We start from the raw sequence: 20,599 nt of genomic DNA, 5'->3' as shown, positions 1-20,599 counted from the left end.
GGCAGGAGCACAGCTCAGGAGTTGAAGGGAGTCAGCCTGTCAGGGGAAATCTCTGCTGCATGGGAAAAACTCCCCAGGGATCACTCCACATTTGCAGCGTTGTGTCTCAGGGACAAGACAGGGCAAACTAGGAAGACGAAACAGTGAAGAAGTCATACTTATATAATCATGCTAATGATAAATTCAGATGACTAAAAGACTTCACCAGGGAAGCCAATTATAGACCGGAGTATTTATTTTTATTCATTCATTTATTTTTATCATGACCCCGGAAGTGTGTGTGTGCTTGTGTGTGTTGGGAGGGGTTGAGGTTATAGGTTTGAGAACATGGTGTATTTTTTGACTCCACCTCTGCTGGTCCTTAGCAGATGTGTCCTGTCATGTCCTGGCTGCTCTGCTTGTGCCTCTGGGTCAGTGTGACTGCCATTCAGCTGTGTCAGGCCACTTTCTATGACACCATCCAACAGCATCACGGGACGAGGCCTGGACGAACCACTATCCACATGATCGGTAAGCCCTACAGAGCTTTCTCCCCTACTCTGGGCACCACTGATTTCTTAAAAGCATCAAAATGATGCTACAGTACTGCTACTGTAGCATGCTGGGTTTGGTTGCTCATGTGTTTAATTAGATTGTCAGAAGCATGGAGAAAATCACACTTTATTTTGCTCTGGGTTTATATTTCCATCTTGATTTTATTACAGTAAGTCAATACATCCATTGATATATTAGCTTTTTAGCTTGGACTACCAACCAGTTATTTAGCAAGCACATTATGCAGCGGCTGTTTTTCACCAAGATTTGGCCTTGATAGCATGAGCATTTCTGTACTGAAGATCACAAAGATAGATGATGAATGCCTTTGCACTTTCCTTCTTGAGCTATTACAGTTGATATTCATGCTACACTGCTCCTTCTCATTTTGATCTGTGCGATTGTGGTCTCTGTGAAATTGCATTGAATAGAAAATGACCGTAACATTGCGGTCGAACTTTTGTTTTTGTCAGGCGGATGTGAGCCATGGTTATGGTAAATAATTATGATCTCAGGATTCAACAGAGGAGAGGAAGCCGAATGCTGTCAGAACTTCAAAGGGAGAAGTAGCTGCATGAGCGTGCTGGTCCTTGGTGTCTGATATTTCCTCTATGCGCCTGTGCACCTCAAGCATATCAGCAAGGGGTCTTTTCAATACTCTCAATGTTGTGAGTCAGAAGACTTCCTGTTCCAACACCTTCATTTCATTACTCACGTCTGCACATGTGTATTGGAGGAGAAATAATGTTAAAGAAAGAAAAAAAAAAACATTCACAAATAGGATGTCTCCTAGAAAATGGTCTCATGTCAACAAAAGGGAAATGGAATTAATATTTCAAATGTGCATTCAGGCACCTTTTTAGAGAAAACGAGCACAGAGCGAACAATTCGAGTCCTTCAGGACCCTCTGCCACTAAAAGTGTAAATGCCCTGTCATTCCATTTACCATAGTATGGCTAGTCTTCACTCCTGGATAAATGAGATGCCAGTTTTATGAGAGGAGGATGGGATGCCTGTCTGGATTGATTCTGACACTGGGACATTTGTTCTGTGCTGTGTGTTGTGTGCCTGTTGGATTGGTGGGAGGATTGGGGTTGACGGGTCATGAATTGGTGGCAAGAAGGCCAGTGGTTGCAGACCATTGGGCCAATCATTAAAGGCAGTGAAATGCCACAAGTTCACGGTGACTGGTATTACCAGAGGAAATCGAGATTACAGAGGGCGGGAGATCAGTTGTGTCCTTGCCAATAGAAATTTAGATCTATGGGGAGGATGTTGTTGAGAAAACCAAGTCAATCATGTGTAGTGACTTTGGGAACAGCTAAATTGTGACCTGATGTTCATATCCTTCCCACATACACAAACTCCAGCGAGATAAATTATTGGTTGTAAATAAAAACACCTGTAGCGTGAAAAGGCATACGAGACAGGAAGATTACAGATTTATCAGCAACATTGTGTTGCTCACTCCAAATGTGTTTTCAGTAATAATTTCTTTTGACAGCATATAAGCAACTGTTCCACTCCTGTACCGAGATATTGGCAGCCTTATTGCAAAGAATGTGTGTCCAGAAGTCCATTAGCTGGATGACCCTTGAGTAGGTGCTTGTGTGTGCTCAGTGATTCGGACAAGGCAGCCGGCTTTCCACCCTACAGCTCTACTTACAGATTGCTGCCTGCCACTCTCTCAGATATGCTTAGGGCTGTTCTCTGCCTTCCTGGTACAGGCAGTTTTGCTCTCTGCGGTATGATTCATAAGGTGCTGTATTTATTTGGTGCAAAGAGCGTGAACTGTGCACAAAACAGAACAGATTGTGTTTGTCGTGCATCCGTAATGTGCCAGGCAGAGATGTTGCTTTTGGGGTCATGCATTTCTCGACCCCTGAAAATGTCCGAAGGACAACGCAGAACAATTTTAAATTCTAAAACATTGATTTGCTAAATCAACTTACATAGATTTTGAAACTTAATCCTACTGCTGAAATTGTGAAAACCTGCTTTGCAGGGGTGACAAATCACATGTTTTCAGGACTAAAATCTCTGCTCTTCTGGGATGTTCGGTAAAGACAGAAATATATGCTCACTGCAGAAAGAACAAAGGTGCGTTGAATGTGTTGAGCAGCAGTCTACTTACAGTGGAAGGAATTGTGCCATTGGTGATGCAGTGCATCATGTGGAGGTGTTAGCAGAGAGTATGACAAAGTGTAGATAGTGGCTGCCTGAGGTGGCCTTGCTCCCTTATGAACTCACTCCCACCAACAGCCGGCTTTGCAGGGTCAAACTGTTCATAACTAAAAGGTCATCGATTCTTAACACTGTGAGGAGAATCTCTTACCTTGTGGTTGCTGTAAAATGTGTTGCTGCAAGTGAATGTGCATAACAAGATAAGATATGCAGAGCTGCAGAACTAAGCATACAAGCAGAAGTAACTCACTTGTAAGTATCCACTGTATATTATAATTAATTCAGACTTAAGTCATAAATACTTAACTCAGTATGATATCCATTCCACTGTCTTCCTCTACCCTCACAGTGTTACCTACTATGATAGTCTACTATAACAGCTACAGTGTAGTTACCACCCCCTTCCCCAGCCTCCCCTCTCTAAGATGTACCTTTTCTACATGGATGTACTTTCAGTGTTAAGCAACTTTAATATCAATTTCTTCTAATACATGGAGTACGCCTATAGTTTAATTTCTTTCCAGAGTGAGAATACCATTAAAATCCCTCTTGTCTCCCTTTCAGGAGCTTTAGTGAGGAGTAGAGGATCAGGGCTTTTTTTTTTCAATGCACTCCAACAAAGGAAACCACTCGCTGGTAAAGCTCACAATGAAACAAACATGAAAAATGGATTTTCGGCTGTCACAAACAGAGGTTGTATCCTCTATGCACTGTTTTAGACACTGACAATTTAATAGCCTTATATAATGCATCCCGGAGGCACATTATTTTGACATACATCTTCCTCCTCCCCTCCCCTAGACCTCCTCTCAACTATGCTCTCGCTAGTGTCAACGCTGCTCTGCTGCAGTGCCAATGGGAAGTGGCGCGCAGCCTGAGCCCGAGGCCGCTCCACATCTGGAGCTCAGCAAACCCACTTTGTCCTGATGTTGTTATACATGCCACAGTGACGTCGAAGAACCCCTGACCACTCTGTAAAACACCAGAAACTTCCTCTATAGCTTTCAAAGTGTATTTCCTTTACTTTATTGGCTCTTGTAGCTCTGAGAGGCAAAGCTTGTTCATGTGTTGTATCATAAATTTTACCAAGAATAAACTATTCGTGTCATTTCCTCCCGTTAGCCCTGAAAGAAAAATATATTCTTAAGTAAATGAATCTAAGGACAATGACTGCCCTAATTATTACTGTATGCTCACAGCTACAAATAGGTTTTACATATTTCAATATTTCCCATTTATTTTCTCTTCCAGGCTATGAATTATTCATAAGAGAGAGCTCCTCTAAGCTTGTGGATATTTGTTTAAACAGCATGTTTAATTGAAGTCTTTCAGCCAATTCTGTGCAGGGGCTATGGTTTGTGGTCACAACGCTTATATGCAAAATGAATTTCTGTGGCCCACAGCTTAATTAATTAGCCAGCTTTCTCTCTCAAGACTACACCAGCTGTTTCCTGTCTTAGCCAAAATCCCCAAGCATTAATAAAAGGGGTGTTAATGCTCAGACAAAGTTCATGGCTCAATACATATCATAGTGCTAAAGTCGCAGTTGTTTATGGTAGTGGTGGGAAAAGAAAAACTACATTTATTTCTATTTACTTTAACCCTTACATGCATGAGTGTTGTGTTTTCCTAAATATTCCTACATGCGTACAATTACTAATTTACTTACTGTAACACAAATTAGCTACAGATTAAAGTAACATTGCTTGTAAACTGACACTAGAGGAAAGTCAGGGGAACACCAAAGTCAATAGGCTTCATCCCCTAGGCACTATCTCTTCACTAAATTTCCTGGCAATCCATCCAATGGTTGTTGAGATATTTCAGTCTGGACTGAAGAGGTGGACCGACCGACAGTGGCCCTACATGGAGCCACTCTGCTAGCATGGCTGCAAAAAAAGGGTTTTCTACAGTTTCAACATTCCAAAACCAGAAAAGAGTTTGAGAAATAGGCTTAATTAGATAAAAATATAATCAATTAGACAGGGTGTAATATTGACTTCAGGTCTCTAAAGAGCTGAGATATGTCTCTGAGGGTTAAAAATGTCAGCATTAAACAGCAGTACATAAGCCGGGCTAGCCAGATGAACTCAATCTTTTGTGGGGGGTTTTTATGCGTGGGACTTTTGAATAAATGTTCTGCAATTTGCGAGATGTACTGTTCCGTACCAAACAGCTCACGTACTGCATGTACTCCTACAACCATAGTATTAAATGTATTTATGTTAGAGAACTACCACTATGAATTGCAGCCTCTGGCCAGTTGTTTCTCTGCACAGAATGGAGGCTTGTAGTTAAGAGACATTTACTGTTTATATATAACCACTGTGAATACTGGAACACATTTAGCCTCAGAATGGCATTGTTAGTTGATTGTTTACACCATTTTGCCTCTGTTGTGTATGAGAAGCAGAGCATCCTCTTGGGGTCATTAGCAAGATTTTAAGACCCTTGTTTTGTTTTGTAGTTAGCAGCAGTTTTCTGAATATGTTGCTGTGACAGCTGACGTAGCTGAAGGATAGTTGACTCTATAACCCTGACTCCCGATAAAAAATGTTTGCTTTAATCCAGAAATAGTCCAAAACAAAGCTCAGCTATTACAGATACTGTTCTTTTTGTTGTGTGCAAACAGCAAAGGAAATAAGTGGCTTTGATTATATTAAACAATGCTCTGTAAAGGTTCTGAGCCTGAACTATCTGTAGCTGAAAATTAATTAGTGGCTTTTTAAAAGAGGTATATGGATTACATTAATGTTTCATATTAATTAATGTGTAATGATGATGTTAGGTGTAATCAGCATTAAACTTTCATTAACGTGAATTATGCATCTGCATTAGCAGGTTTAGAAACTGAGGACAGACCAGGGACACAGTTTTAAAGGAGGACACATTTGTAAAATGAGTAAAAATGTGTCAAGACTCCCATGTGTACATTATTAATAGTGGTCATTGTTTATAATTGTAATAAATGAAAATGAAATATTCTAATATCAAATAATAGCAACACAGAGCTGCTTTTAATAACCCCAAACAGCCCACAGCTGTAGACAGAGAGAAAAGGCTTTTATTTTGTGTTCGTTTTGTGATTTTCTGTGGTCAATTAGTCTTTTTGTGTTATGTTTTTTGTCGTTTTGTTTCTCTTTTTTGGTAATTTTGAGTCTCGTGTGGTTGTTTTGGGTCATTTTACGTCTTGTTATGCATTTCATTTAGCGTCTCTGGGATTTTATTATTGTTTGGCACCTCTTTGTGTTTGTGCTGCTTCTCTTTGTAAGTGGTAAATGGACTGCATTTATGAAGCGCTTAACAGTATACCTTGACAAACCACTTTACAATATACTCATTCACACTCACACTGATGGTAGCAAAGCCACCATGCAAGGCTCTGGCCTAGAGCAACTCTGGGTTCAGTGCTTTGCTCAAGGACCCATGTGAAGGAGGAGCTGGGGCTCAAACTGCCAACCCTGGAATTAATGTACGACCTACTCTACCTCCTAAGCCACAAAAGAGGTTGTGGTCCAATAGCCCTGGCCCTGACCATTAGTACATACGTGATGCTAACAAGTTTGCTACCTGTCATCCTTTTGACTCTGGAGGGGCAACAGTGGCCACTCAGAGTCCAAGAGAGACTGAGCTAACCCTGGCCAGCCCTCTGGCCCCGCCCCTTAATTGGATAACGATAGGAAAGTAGACACTACTAATCTGAAGGACTATACAGCATTATAACTGGTCTCTACATTTTTCACCTTGGGATGCCCTATTTGGAGTCACACCATTGAACCCACTGAGGTACGGGATAACAGACTACAGTAAATGTTGTGCCTGGCACAGTGACAACACTTCAAATTCCTCTTGATTAATAACATGGGGGAAAAAATCAATCCAACCTTTCATCTTTTGTTCCCATTCCAGAGAATCAAAACAAGCCCTCACAATGGAAAGGATCCCACCATCCCCACACTTCACAGTAATTGCTGATGTCAGTGGTTGCAGAAGCCTGTGTGGGCTCATGTGTGAGCACTGTTCCTCTTTAATTCAACATTTTCCCCATGAAAAAAAAAATCTACTGTTAAACTAATGACACTTTTGTGTCCCCACTGTTTGTAAATATTAGCTTTGAGAGTTCAAACCCTCTTGCCTTGTGTACAGAGGATTGTTCCAGCAAATATGCTCCCTGCCAAGGTAAAAGGTTACCCTGCTGCTTAGTTTTCCTGTTAACTGACATTACATGGAGGTGTAGAGATGTAACAAGTTTGTGACAGTGTGCTTTTGTTCCTCTCTGCTTCTTTTCCTTGTAGAGAATTTTCAAGGTGTGGCAGCCCTCAGGCTGTCCCTGCTCTTTAGACGATGAACATGGTTGTTGTCACTTTACTGTTGGCCATTCGTGGTGGAATTTAGATGTGATTTTGAAGATTTGGTGACCCAGTTGTGAGACACATCGTTTATTTGAATCTAGTTAAAACTGGGTCTCTAGATTCTGAGCGATTTCATGTGACTAACACCCCTCCATCCCTGAGCGCCGTCAGCATGAAGAAAAACTACTTCTATTAATTCACCCTCTGTATTTGTAGTGGTGAAAATGGGACCTGATTTCCTCATTTTTGAGTTTCTCAATGAAAGAAATGGGAATTATGCTTGAGCGATCATTTCATATGGCAATGCCTTTGTGGTTTCACTAGCCTATTTTAAATGCTTGGCAGGAATATGAAATTCATTATCATTACTTAGACCTCATTAAACTGAAAAGAAGCATCTCAACTTACTAATTGGTTCCAAGGGGGAGGGTAGTATGAGAAATAAGCAAAGTAATTAATATTGGGTTTATCAGGCTCTATTGCAGATTTCAGTGTTTTTTCATGCTGTAATATTTCCTGTGCCTGTGTGCCATAAGTCTATTGGCATATTTACACTACAGATCTAATTACCTTTCCTGGAGAGACTGGAGTATGCATGTATGAAAATGTGGACAAAAGCGGAAAAATATATTTTGCCAAATATGAACAACATGATGGAAGGATTGACTGAAACATTTCATGCCCTGCCTCGTGAAATTAAATTACAATAAAAAAAGCAGTACGTGTTTAATAGGCTGCTATTATGATCTGATAGTGTAACACGTAATAACACATCTACAATATCTAATTTAAAACATGTTGTATAGGTTCTGAAAATATTTCAATATACAATAACACATGTTCTTTACCTTCCTTGATTGCAGTGAGATGTGATCAAAATGTTGATCACATGACACATTCTGCTCTGTTGTATCATACTGAATAAGTAAAGAACCATCCCCGCCAATTTCAGCTTGCAGGTGTTGCATAATCATCACCACCATCCCTTCAGAATACATGTCATACAGCACGAAAGGTCATTTAGGCTTTGTATTATGCATTATTACACAGTTTACATGTTGCAGGCTCATTGGCATACTGCGTAGATTATCTGGCCGGCAGTGAGAGGGGCCAGCAGTCACATCAAAGGCGAGCAGCTGTTCTCTAAAGGCTCTCTGACTCGACTCTATCTCTTTTTCCTTTTCTTCTCGCTGAATGTAACTCTATCATCAGAGCAGGCGATCTAAAAATATGAAATACCAGTTCTGGACATTTGCCAGATGGGAAAAGGGGCTGGATTGAAGAACAGGAATGGCTTGACATTTAAAAATGAATGACATCTGACTGACAGATAACATATTTGTAATTGTAATTTTTCTGTTTGCCCATTTCTAAAAAACTCAATAGTGAATGTGTGCTACTAAAGGATAACATAGATAGAGTGCCTTTGTTTATACATGAAAGCTGCTATTGTACAGCACATCGCTGTCACGCTCAACAAGCCACACATCTCCACCATAAAAACCAAATAACTGCAGGCGTTTTTCATGTGCGGGTCCCACTCGCTGAGAGTCAGAACAGCATTTAATGCCCTTGATCAGGACCAGTCTTGCAGTGTCCTGGGCTTGTGTTGTGTCTGACAACAGAGACGACAAGCTTTGAGGCTCACATGCAAATGCGAAAACCCATTCCCTGCTACTTGCTGCTTCCTCTGTTCCATGCAGTTTTTATGCATCTTAAAACAACACCAGTTCTGCTCTGTGAGTAGTCATTTTGCATTTCAATAAAGTTTCACCCATCTCTGGCCCACTGCACAGGACCAATCTTTCGGCCTCCTTGTGTCACACGCTGTCAAAACCACCAGCCAAATTTCATGAATTCCTATGCTTTTGTTTGTTATAGACAGAACTTTTTTCAGAGCAGCAATTTGTAGTTGTCTTTGCTTGTAAATCGGTTTGATTTCTCTCTCCTGTAGGCACAGGTGCTCACAAGTGCAAACTTTCGAACACACATGCGTTAAAAAAAGAAATCGAGTTTGTGAAGAAAAAGATATCCTCATGTTTTGACACCTTAATATCTGGAGCTTTTCCCAAAGACTAAAAAACATTTAGAATTCCCAAGTTTACTCAAGCATTTTAATGGTTTACACCAACACACAAGTCCTCTGCATTTTCTTTAGCCTCAAAACAAATTTGTCTCGCACTATATCGAGCAATATGTCACTCACTTTCAACCCAGAATTTATGTATAGAATAACAACAGTACTACAGGGACTTCAGATGTTTTCACAGAAGGCATGCAGAAAAAAAAAATAGTCACTCAATTTGACACCATGCAGTCACATGTTTTGTGCCTCTCACTGTCTTCCATCTGCATTAATTTGACATTCTCTAATCTGCCGCTCCCATTTCCTGTCAGCGGCAGAACTGCTGTAGCCTGCTGGCTTGGATGTCTGCAGAGAGCATGCACAGAGAAAGTGGAGCCTATTATGGGTCACCTTGGATGTATTTTCCATTAAAAGGTGACAGGCATGCTGCTCTAAAACACAGACTGCTGTGGTTTGGAGATCGGAGCCTGCTGTCTCTTGTAAATTACTTTTAAACTACAAAATAATTAACCACAGTTAATATGGACTTTTGAGTTTGGGGGGACCTGCATGTGATATGGACTCTGAGGTTGTGGGATGTTATTCAGTTGTCACGCGGTTATCAAGATGTATCGTCACATGGCACTTAAATGTGTGTGAGCATGCACACTCAGTACACAAAGTGCCACTGGCTGCCAATCACTGGAATCCAAAGCCCCAGGAGAGAGACAAGTTACCTGATAAATTAAGTCCCTTAGGCTTTCCAGTTGGTTTGTATATGGAGTGTAACAGCGTATATTCTCAATGCTGTTCTTTCAGTCATATGCTGTATCCGTTAAAACCACGTATTTCACTTGGATTATTAGGTTATACCCAAATGATAGACCATGTGCAGACTGCCTCTATAGTATTTTTTCATGTACACACTGTGTCAAATGCCTGGAACAGATGGCAGAGAATTGTTGCCATTCAGACGGTATACTTGCTATCAGTGTCTCCAGAGACAACCACACAGTCTGGGCTCATTACAGTAGACAGCGAGTCATTGCATACTTATTGCATAGTGACATTTCTATTGAGATAGACTGACCACTTTCCTCTGCTCAATGGCTGTTTCATCATGTTTGAAGAACCATTTACTGGTCCCACATGAACTCTGCTCACATTCATTAGGCAAGCAGGACCGCAGATCCACAGATCCACAGAATCGGCACTACGTGTTCATGTCATGCACGATTTGACAGCTTTCGCCTTCATCTAGTCCTGCTGTCTATAACTCATCGAATTTTGATGCAGTGTTGTTGGCTTCTGGCATGACTCATTGTGCCGTAGACCGTCGACTGAACGGCTCTCGCTCTCCATCCAGCAGCTGAGACACCGCTCATGCCAGGTGTTATCGTTTGTGTAGATAATAGCATTACAGTTAAGTGCTCTGACAAATTTCCATGTGCTAAACTTGAACAAAGCAGATCCCTCTGTCAGAAGTTGGGTAGAGTGCCAGTGGGTTTGTTATGTTTGACAAAAGCAATTTTACTCTCACTGTTAAATTTATTTTACAGTAACTGTCAATACACTAGTACATCTTGATTTGCAGGCATAAAAGCAGAATAGGCAAATAATAGAATTAAATAGAATAGACTACCTAAACAGACTGAAAAATTTGGTCAAGATGAGTCTAGACCTAACCTTAAGTGAGCTTTTTTCCAGATTTCTTTTGGTGTGATATCAAATATTATAATTCATGTTATAACATTGGACTAAAAGACTAAATCATTTACACATTTTGGAAAACACAAGTAGATGTACAGCCTTTGTTACTAGACAACAAAAGGAAATCAAGCCTTTAATTCTAAGATTATGAAAAGCTTCAAAGTTGGTACAGTACTACTGAAGAGTCGGGCTGCTTGAGAACATGGGAAAATCACAAATCAACAATTTCTTTTCCATATTTGTACCTGGCATCTTTTCCTATATTTGAGTAGGGTGTAAAAGAATATTGTCAATAATTTCCTGTGATGAATGGTATATTTGACTTCTACACAATTAAGACTACAAGTACACTTAATTCAGCATTTCTACTGCACCAATGTGGAGAAATTCAACAATAAAAGTCCATATTTGCTTACAACCAACAACCACTTTAGTAACTTTTACGGTTCTCTGTCGTCAGAGTTGATTGACATGCCTCGGTGGTAGTAACGCGCCATGAGCGCGTGTTGTGCAATAACAATGGTATTGATATTAAAATTAGCCATGTGTTGATAGGTCGCGACACGAAAATGTAACCAATGAAATTACTTATTTTGACACAGCTTTTTTGACACACATTTTAGCCAACAAGTATTAAACTAACAAGGTAATGTGTCAAAAGGCGGACCTTTTTGTTATTTTCTCAAAAGGAGGACAAATGAGTGTCCGGCTGCCAGACAGGGCATTTAAAGCCGGACTGTCCGGCCTAATAATGGCCACCCTAGTAACGGCTGGCTTGACCGCAGTTAATGAGCCTAGAGGCAGACGCACAGGAAGCACAACTGCCTGTACTTAAACTAAGGTTTCTCGTGAGCAGGAGGTGCTCACGAGAAACGTATCTGGTGCCACGAGAAAGTATCTCGTGAGCACCAGAAAGTATCTCGTGGTCAGGAGAAACGTTTCATTGTTTTTTTTCCCCCATGTCCCTTTAGGGGCTCTGTACTTTAGGGGCTCCGTAGGGGCTCCGTAATTCTGAACTCTGCATTTACAATTCAAATTATTGTGTTTCTTTAAATAAAATGTATACGGCAGTGGTTATACAATTAGTCTCACCACTAGGTCAGTTTAGTAGCTCATATCTCATTATCTTCATCAGCATATGGAGATTGCCCAGTTGTTGTGGACTTTTCACTATCGTCAGCTTTGAAGCCAACACAGATGAGAGTCCTTCTGAGAAGAGTTTTGAACATCTTAAGTGAAAGTAATAATACAACAATGTAAAAATACTCAGTTGCAAGTTAAAGTAAGTAACTATTCAAAATGTACTTAAAATTAGTTTTGTGTTATATAGATTATAGTATTAGATATATTATTATTACTGTTGTATAAGTAGCAATTTACTGTTATATCTGGTTGAGACAGAGCTACTTTGTTTTATACTGTTGGGAAGTTCAACCTAACAGTGCTAAAGTCCCAATCTTAAAGACAATTAGCCTATGTGATAAAAGCCTTATTTTCATAACACAAGCAATTAAATCTATTGCTGCAGTAAGGTTTCAGTATTTCAGTTAATGGCAGCCTTTTAATTTAAAATGAACCCATCTAAAGGACTGACTGTATCTTGAAATAAGAAATACAGTGCACTTCAGTGTTTTGAGATTTGTTTTAGGGAACAAATGCATCATAATTTAAAAGGATCATGTGTTTTGTATGAAAATCCTTAATTAGTAACTAGAAACTAAAGCTCGCAAATAAACTGACAATATTTCCCTCTGGAGTAGAAGTGTTAAGCATCATGAAATGGAAACACGCACTTAGTACAATTCAGCTTTGTGTGGAGTTTGAAAGAACTGGGCGTTTGGGAGGCAGCAAAGGATCCGATGAAAGATGTTATCAAATTTCATTAGGGGAAGTGAAGGATCCAGTGTTGTTGGAGTTTGACCCATATCAGGGACTAAAAGTCACAATAGCTCAACGTCTGCTGCACAGATTTTGACATCATTTCAAAAATCTGTCTCTTGTGAGTCCTCCAGTTCAAGAGATGCAAATCAGTGGGGCACCCATTTAAGTACAATATCTGAGTGAGTGCAGTTTCCACCACTGTGTCGATGTAAATATTACAGAAAATAAATTAAGAAAGCAGTTATGTAATTTTGCATGTATAGTTATGAGTTAACTAAAATGCTTTAATCTGGAAGAATATTAAGATGACGCTGATGCTGAATTTATAATAATTGATATAAATGGGATGTGACAAACTGTAACATTCAGGAATAGGTCCTTCGTCCACTTGGTGAGTACAAGTCACTTTAATTCTCCACTAAGTCAAAGCCGAAGTGCAAGAGAGGCTGAGAACAGATTCAGACCGTGGACTGCAACACTAAATACAATAAATACATCAAATACATCAAATGTTCAATGTTCTCTGGGTCAAGGATTTCTTTCTTTTTTGCAGCCAGAAGTGACCAACCAAAAAAAAGTCTGAGCACAGCAAATAAATCAACATAAAAAACCAAACAACACCAGGAAGAAATCACCCCAGAAAACAGGACAGAACTTTCCACCTCATATAGCACAAAGTTATGAGTTTTGCAGTTCTTTCAGACCTAAAAATGAGCTGTGCCCTGTTGGGTGCAGGTTGTAGGTGGTCACCTCGTTTCCTGACAGGCTCTGTTTCCCAGCTCAGAGTAATGAAGAGGCAGGAGCACAGAGCATGGCAACAAAAACAGAGCAGTTCCAGTAGAGACCCTCTGCTTCTGTGTGACCTCTAACCCGACGAATGACAATTTCAGTGTGACCCTTGTTCACTGTCAATCAATCTGTTGCTGCAGAAACAAGAGAAGCACATGCGCGCACACACACACACCACACCCTGAAGCTGTTTGCCATTTGGATGACTGACTTTGTTCATAGTCACTGATAATAGAGGAAAATGGAAATACAGAAAACAATTATAACCTTGCATGGTTCCAGCCCTCACCTGATGAGAACGTTCTTCTCCAGCCATGTTATTCTCCAACTCCCTCTGAAATATTTATAATGCAAAGATGGGGTCTCTGAGCATGCAGCGAGTTGTACTCACAGGCTGAAACCATGGGTGAACTTGAAGAGTGCTCGTCAGTGTTGCGTAGCTTTTGTTTAAAGGTACCCAGTACACCTGCCAGCTGGAAATACCACGCTGATTTGCATTTTTATTTGATTTTAATGTATTCTTCTGAGGTGATGATTTCCAAATATAGAGTATCCCGATTCTTTGCTCTGTTTGCTAGCAACAAGCAATGCAAGTTAATTCTGTTGAGTAGTGTGTTTTTAATAGATCAAAGAGGAAATCTGGGGCTGTCTTATGCAATTAAGGAGATGCATTAAGAAGAACAAACCCCTGTGGGCTGTTGTTTTCAAATGATGCCCCACTGCTTCCACTGGTACATCACGATTAATGTTGTGCAGACATGCCCTTTTGTTGAGTGCATCAGACAGCAAGCAACATTCTCCCAGACTGGCTACAAGATCTGGATATTTTTCAGTTGAACCAAAGGCTGTTGATGTTTTCTGAAATATAGAGCCAGGAGTCATGATAACCCCAAGAATCTCAACACAGTTGGCAAGAAGCAGGAAAAAAACAAGCTTTCTCAATTATTTCCTCCTCCTGTGTTGAAATTTAGCTATTAATTTGGTTTCTTAAAACTCACCTATCCAATTAAAAACTTGTCATCAGTTCTGCTTAATTAATATTTCTCATTTGCTTCAGCACAAGCAGATTTACAACCAGGCAGTGCATATGCTACTTTATATCCACTCAGGACAAACACTGAATTCTGATTGAAGTGCTATCAACTTAATCACAATCTAATTCTGACTTCTCTTGAGGTTTTATGCACATAAGAGAAAATTATGATGTTTTTTTAAATATATATATATATAAAGCAATGTGATAGAAATGAGAGAATCAAATGTGAGACGCTCCCACTGATCTACTTCTGTCCTGTGGGTCAAGTGGGGCTGTGTTGGTTAATCCCCTCAGGAGCTCATGATGGCTCAATTATATCCAGAAATTGACACACAACTCTGTCTCTCTGTAGTTTTTGAGTTTAAGCTACTTTATGGCTTAGTTGGGCTGGTTTAAATCCATGGACTCAAAGGAAATACAGCAATATACACAATGGCGATCTCCTGAAAATTGCTGCCTCCACACTCTTATAATCCCAAATTACCTGTAGAGATTTGAGATTCAAAACTAAATGATAATTTCACTAAATAACCAGAACCAAATCTTACATTGTGTTATACAACTTATATAAACAGGTATAAATTATTAATATGCTGGTTTAAACATTTTTTTCAAGGGCTTGGATGTTTAAAATCCATACAAACATATCATTAGGACTTCAAATAAAGACTATTTTTATTACTGATTAATCTGTTTTGTTTCATCTGACCAATAGTGACACTTTAACACCCATTATTTAGCATTTATAAGTTGTATATAAACTAAATGGTAACTTTTCCAATGATGTTTAATATTATTACTCTAACTGGATTGTGATTCACTATCTGCTTTTACACCAACAGTTATAGCTGTTGTTCATAAACAATGGTAAAGTGTATTATAAACTATTTATTTACATACTGCTTGTAAATTTAAATATAAGGGGGTTGAGGTAAAGTGTCACTCAAATGCCAACGATATTTAATGTACAATTATATAAAACACAGACAAGCCACAAGTGCTCACATTTAAGAAGCTGGAACAAGCACATTTTTGTTGCAGATACATTTTCTGTCAATTAATTAATTGACCTCTTTCACATATAGTTACATATGATCACAACTATGTTATGTTTTCAAGCATTAATTATGTGTTTATATAACAGCTATGGATGCCTCAAATTATGGTTATTGACAAATAAAAATGTCTATCTGCTTACATCTATATTATTGTTTGTTAGTTATTGTGCGTACTGTTTATTAATCAAGGTAGGAATGTTGACATAAGGATTGTCACCACTTTTATATTGATGAATTATGATTATCTGAACTGCAGTGATGCTTGCATCAGGATGGCCTCACAAACCAAAATATTCAAATGTAGTTAAGATATATATATATATGATATATATATGTATATATATATGCAGATCTAGCCACGAGACATTTCACAAACCCACAGCTCGTTGTCAAACATTACTTCAAATCAATTTGCTGGCAAAATAATAGATACTTTTTTGCTTCTCTCTGCTCTTTCTCTCCACAACCTCCTTGATCTTGTGTCATGCTGACGGGTGTAATTGTCAGATGGTACTTTGCTGCACAACTCTCATATGTAGAGAGTGTGAGCGCAGTGGGTGGGAGAGGCCAGCAGTTGAGGTGGGTCAAGTCTGCTCGGTCCAGTCCTCTCATCCTTCGGGGCACAGCCAGTAGTTTGGTGATAATTGCATGGTGGAGCCAGTGTTCATATTCATGATAACCCTGAAGCAGGCCTCTCCTCCTGCGAATAGACGTTTTTTTTTTCTGTCCGCTCTCACACATCTCTTCATCATCATTTTACATTCAACAAGCTGCAGGGGCCTTGCTCGCTCAAAGCGTGTAAAGCATAATTATTCTTGTTAACAGCAAACTTGAGTGATGTTTTATAGTTATTTTGCTTCTTGAAATCAATCTGTGAATATAAATCATTAATGAATGTGGACATCGTAGATTAAGAGATGCTTAAGGTATGTTTAAGGTACGTTATTACATCTAATTTATAGATCCTCGTAAATGTCACACTGGGTCATATTCAGTCGGATTCCCTTTGAAATCAATGAAACGAGGCGGTGGAAACATTACCACTTTTGTCCACAGGAGCCACTAGAATCAAAAGAAAATGAAAGTTCCTTGTAGGTGCTTTAAGTAAGAGTACCAGTGCTACAATTGAAAAATACTCTGTTAAAAGTAGAAGTCTTTCATTTACAAAAGTAAACATGCTGGTTGTGCAGCAGAAAGCTTGAGATATTGTTATATATTACAGTTATTAGATTGTATTGATCGATTGTACTGAGCAACATTTTACTGTTGTAGCTGGTTGAGGTGGAGCTAGTTTTTACTACTTTATAGATAACAAAGATAAATATGAGGAGTTGATGATTAATGGGAGAAAAAACACATTGGATAATATGTACCATTATTTGTTATTGGAACTTAACAACTCATCTGAAACGTGATAAGAAGCCTCAATCCCTTTTTTAATAAGGGGTTAAAGCCAAAAGTTTGGGAACCACTGGTTGAATCTTTGACAATGGTTATCATATGCTAAATCTTAATCTGCAAAACAACTAGTAACTTGTAGCAACAAAAACAAAAATATTCAGTCTGCAATGATATAGAACCAAGGAAAGCAGAAGGTCCTTGCACTGGAGACTACCAGACCAACACCGGTATTTTTGCTGAAAAATAACTTAAACCATAAATCAATAATCATAATAGTTTTCAATTAATTTTCTTACAGTCAACTGATCAATTAATTGACTAACTGTTACAATTCTTACTAAGTAAAACATATATTTAAATGTTGTGAAGTAGAATTATAAAGTAGCATAAATTGGAAAAGTACAATCTCAAAACAGTTAAGTGTTAAGTGTAAATGTGGCTGTATGTGATTACCCCTGAGATACTGACTTAATGTCGTTTTTTGTCTGTTTTTTTTATTTCTATTTCCTTATCAGAGGGGGGCACGTGTGAAGTAATTGCTGCTCACAGATGCTGTAATAAGAATCGTATTGAGGAGCGGTCACAGACAGTCAAGTGTTCCTGTCTGCCGGGGAAGGTGGCAGGAACCACCAGAAACAGACCCTCATGTGTTGACGGTGAGTAGTTTAGCAGATAAAGAAAAAATAAAATATCCGGTGTTACTACAATTCTGTCCTAAGGTTGCATGAGAAAAGAATATTTGTTTTGAAATTGCTTGCGTTGCAGGAAAAGAATGATTTACATTTAATTCAACTAGACATGTACTGTATTATATAAAAGATAAATCCTGCCAGGCAAAACTGCTATGTTTTGTAAAGATACAGAGATTTGTTCAAATAAAAGCCTAAGTCACCCATGCAATATCCCAGATAAGATTAACATTACCTGGGATAATGTCACATCCAAATTCGGTTGCTGACAGACAGCAGAAGGTATCTGCAGGGGTAAGCTTTATACCAACAGAAGACAGTCAAACATAACCACTGAATGTAGCACACCAGGGAGAAGAGTAAAAAAATAAAGACTAACATAAAGCAAAGAGCTGCAGAGGAAAATGGCTGTTGATTACATAGGTACCTTGTAGATATTTCATGCTGGTTTTATACATGCTTTGACAAATGTCTGCTACACTGGTTCAGTACCTTGTACGAAATGGATGTGGTGCTCTGGTCTGACACAACTAAAACACATATTGGCTTTTGGAAAACCTCTCACCTGCAGCCTTTATCTTAAATCCTTTTGCAAATATTACTGCAATCTCTGAGCGGACTGAGGGATTTTGAGGTCTCTCGATGTCAGCTCTGACAGATTCTTTTCCTCTGTCAGACATTACAAACCATTTACTGTCTACTTACCCTGTATTTAAGGCAATTTTCTCTCCTGACGACAGAAATGTGGCATGCATTAAAGTCAAGCCACAGTCACACCTACCGATCCACTCACTCAATGAAAAGCCTCAGTTCCACCCTCTGCATCTAATAAAGAACCCACATTGTAATAGGCAACATTTTTGCACAAGTTGGATGTGACGAATGGAGCCAAGTTACTTACTGCCACCTTTTACATGACGCATTTGACAATTAGATTAAGACACCCCTGCCTAATGGCCATCTATCTGTAAACTGTGAGCTCTGCTATCTGGTTTTACACTCTGTTAGGGTGAAAGTTACCTGCATCACCATTTCTCTTGTCTTTGTTGCCTGTAGCATCCATAGTAATTGGAAGGTGGTGGTGTGAGATGGAGCCTTGCCTGGAGGGGGAGGAATGCAAGACGCTTCCTGACAACTCAGGCTGGATGTGCTACGCCGGCAACAAGATCAAAACCACAAGGGTAAGATAACCTCTCTTGACCGCGGGAAACAAGACGTTATAGCAGAGCAGTGGGAGAGAAATGCACAGCGCTGCAACACTAGCTGTGGCATCAACAAAACAGCATAGTTATTTGGATTGAATTTCACTGCAAATTGACTTGTTAACAACACGGTCTAACCCCTCAATTTCCTCCTCCTTTTTCTTGTCAGAACACTCAGCCATACACAACATCAACATATTAACACTTTGTGGAAGGGATGCAAGGGAACACCTCTGGTGCAAAGATTAATCTGCAGGTCAGCCTCTTCATTTATACTGGGACACTGGTATGCTAATTAATTTCTTTCAACGGATTTAATTGCAAAGCTTTGTAAAGGGCAAAACACACAATTTATATGTATTTCTGTGATATTTACATCATCCTAAATATGTCTTTCCTTCTTGTTTCAGCACTGTCACAGGACCAATTATCACAAAGACAATGAACCTATTGTTGTCTTTAAGAAATGTGAACACTTCTCAGATTAAAGTGTAAAAAGATGTAGAATACATAAAGAACATCCTAATCAAGGCTACAGAAAATACTGACACTCCAAGCAGCCTGCTGGGAACTTCATCATAACCTTGTAATGAATATATTTTTATCATTTCTTTCCAACTTTGAGATGGAACGTGATTGTCTGTGCGTTTGGATTAATTTCTGGAGAGCATCTGACATCTGTCCTCAGACATCAGTGAGACAGATGTTCACTTCGAAGCACCTAACAGGAGAGGAATACATCAAAGGACATGGGATGAGCAAGTAGATTAGTTTACAGCCCTCAGGTTTTTCTTTTCTTTCTTTTTTTAATAGTGTAAGAGGAAAAATACTGTACATAAATTGTTTGTCCTTTCTTGTGTACATGAACTTTATTTATAATGGTGGTGGTGAAAAAAAAACGATACTTTGAGTTCCTGAATGCAGTCTTGATCTTCCCTCTTGTTACCCAACAGTCCAACACAGCCAAAGTTCAAGGATGTGAAGTTAGGATAAAACAGATGTATTGTGACGGAGGTGTTTTGCAAATATAGCTTGTGTGTCTTGATACTGTACATTTTACCATTTGTTTGTATGGTACTTGTATGCCTTTGATCACCTCTTAAATGGCTTTACCAGTCGAACTTGGTAACATGTCAGCTACCCTGAAACAGTTTGATTCACCAAAAATGTGATACCAGTAGGTTGTTTTCGATACTTAAAATGCCTTATTTGTGTCAGATAATTCTAATGATGATATTGTACATATGAAGCCATCTATTGATATGTGCTGAAATTTCATTAAAGTCACTGTTCCTGTAACTAATGTGAGTGCATACTTACCACTGCCCTCAGAGGTATCAGTTACCAGTGCTATATAGTTAGTTAGTTATAGTAAATATAAATACAACTTTACACTAAAGTAGCCAGACCAATGCTTTGACAATGGTGTTTGACATTATAGGAAATGCCCTTTTTTTGCCAAATGCTACATGGTAATATTAATATTACTCTCTTGTCTGTACGGTAAATATGAAGTTGGAGCCAGGCATCAGTTAGCTTAACTTATAAAGACTGGAAAACAGGGGAAAGTGCTAGCGTTGCTCCTTCCAAAGGTAACAAAATCTACCAGCCAGCATCTCTTACTGCCGGGCCACACTGCCTACCTGCCCATGTGAGCAGCAACACTTCATACAGACATTCAAGTGTCTCACCTATTTT

At 39.2% G+C, this 20,599-nt stretch overlaps 1 protein-coding gene across 1 annotated transcript; it reads left to right on the top strand.

Annotated features, from left to right (window-relative positions):
- The first annotated feature begins 368 nt into the window (after window positions 1-368).
- On the top strand, window positions 369-19,103 carry LOC118324730 (chemokine-like protein TAFA-1). Its single transcript, XM_035657187.1, has 4 exons — window positions 369-510; window positions 17,526-17,666; window positions 18,756-18,880; window positions 19,071-19,103. Exons 1-4 carry the CDS (start codon window positions 369-371, stop codon window positions 19,101-19,103), a joined length of 441 nt encoding a protein of 146 aa, XP_035513080.1.
- Window positions 19,104-20,599: the final 1,496 nt, after the last annotated feature.

This window comes from Morone saxatilis, unplaced genomic scaffold, assembly GCF_004916995.1.
Source record: "Morone saxatilis isolate NCDOM2014 unplaced genomic scaffold, NCSU_SB_2.0 Contig15, whole genome shotgun sequence".
In the NCBI taxonomy this organism is placed as follows: domain Eukaryota; kingdom Metazoa; phylum Chordata; class Actinopteri; family Moronidae; genus Morone; species Morone saxatilis.
The sequence above is the reverse complement of the archived record's forward strand: the minus strand, read 5'-3'. Positions and strand labels throughout refer to the sequence as shown.

Bases quoted from the DNA above. Each gene is read 5' to 3' on its own strand.
- LOC118324730 (XM_035657187.1), top strand. From the start codon at position 369: ATGTGTCCTGTCATGTCCTGGCTGCTCTGCTTGTGCCTCTGGGTCAGT. The intron at 511-17,525 runs GTAAGCCCTACA...TTTCCTTATCAG, and splicing joins AACCACTATCCACATGATCG to AGGGGGGCACGTGTGAAGTA. The intron at 17,667-18,755 runs GTGAGTAGTTTA...TGTTGCCTGTAG, and splicing joins CAGACCCTCATGTGTTGACG to CATCCATAGTAATTGGAAGG.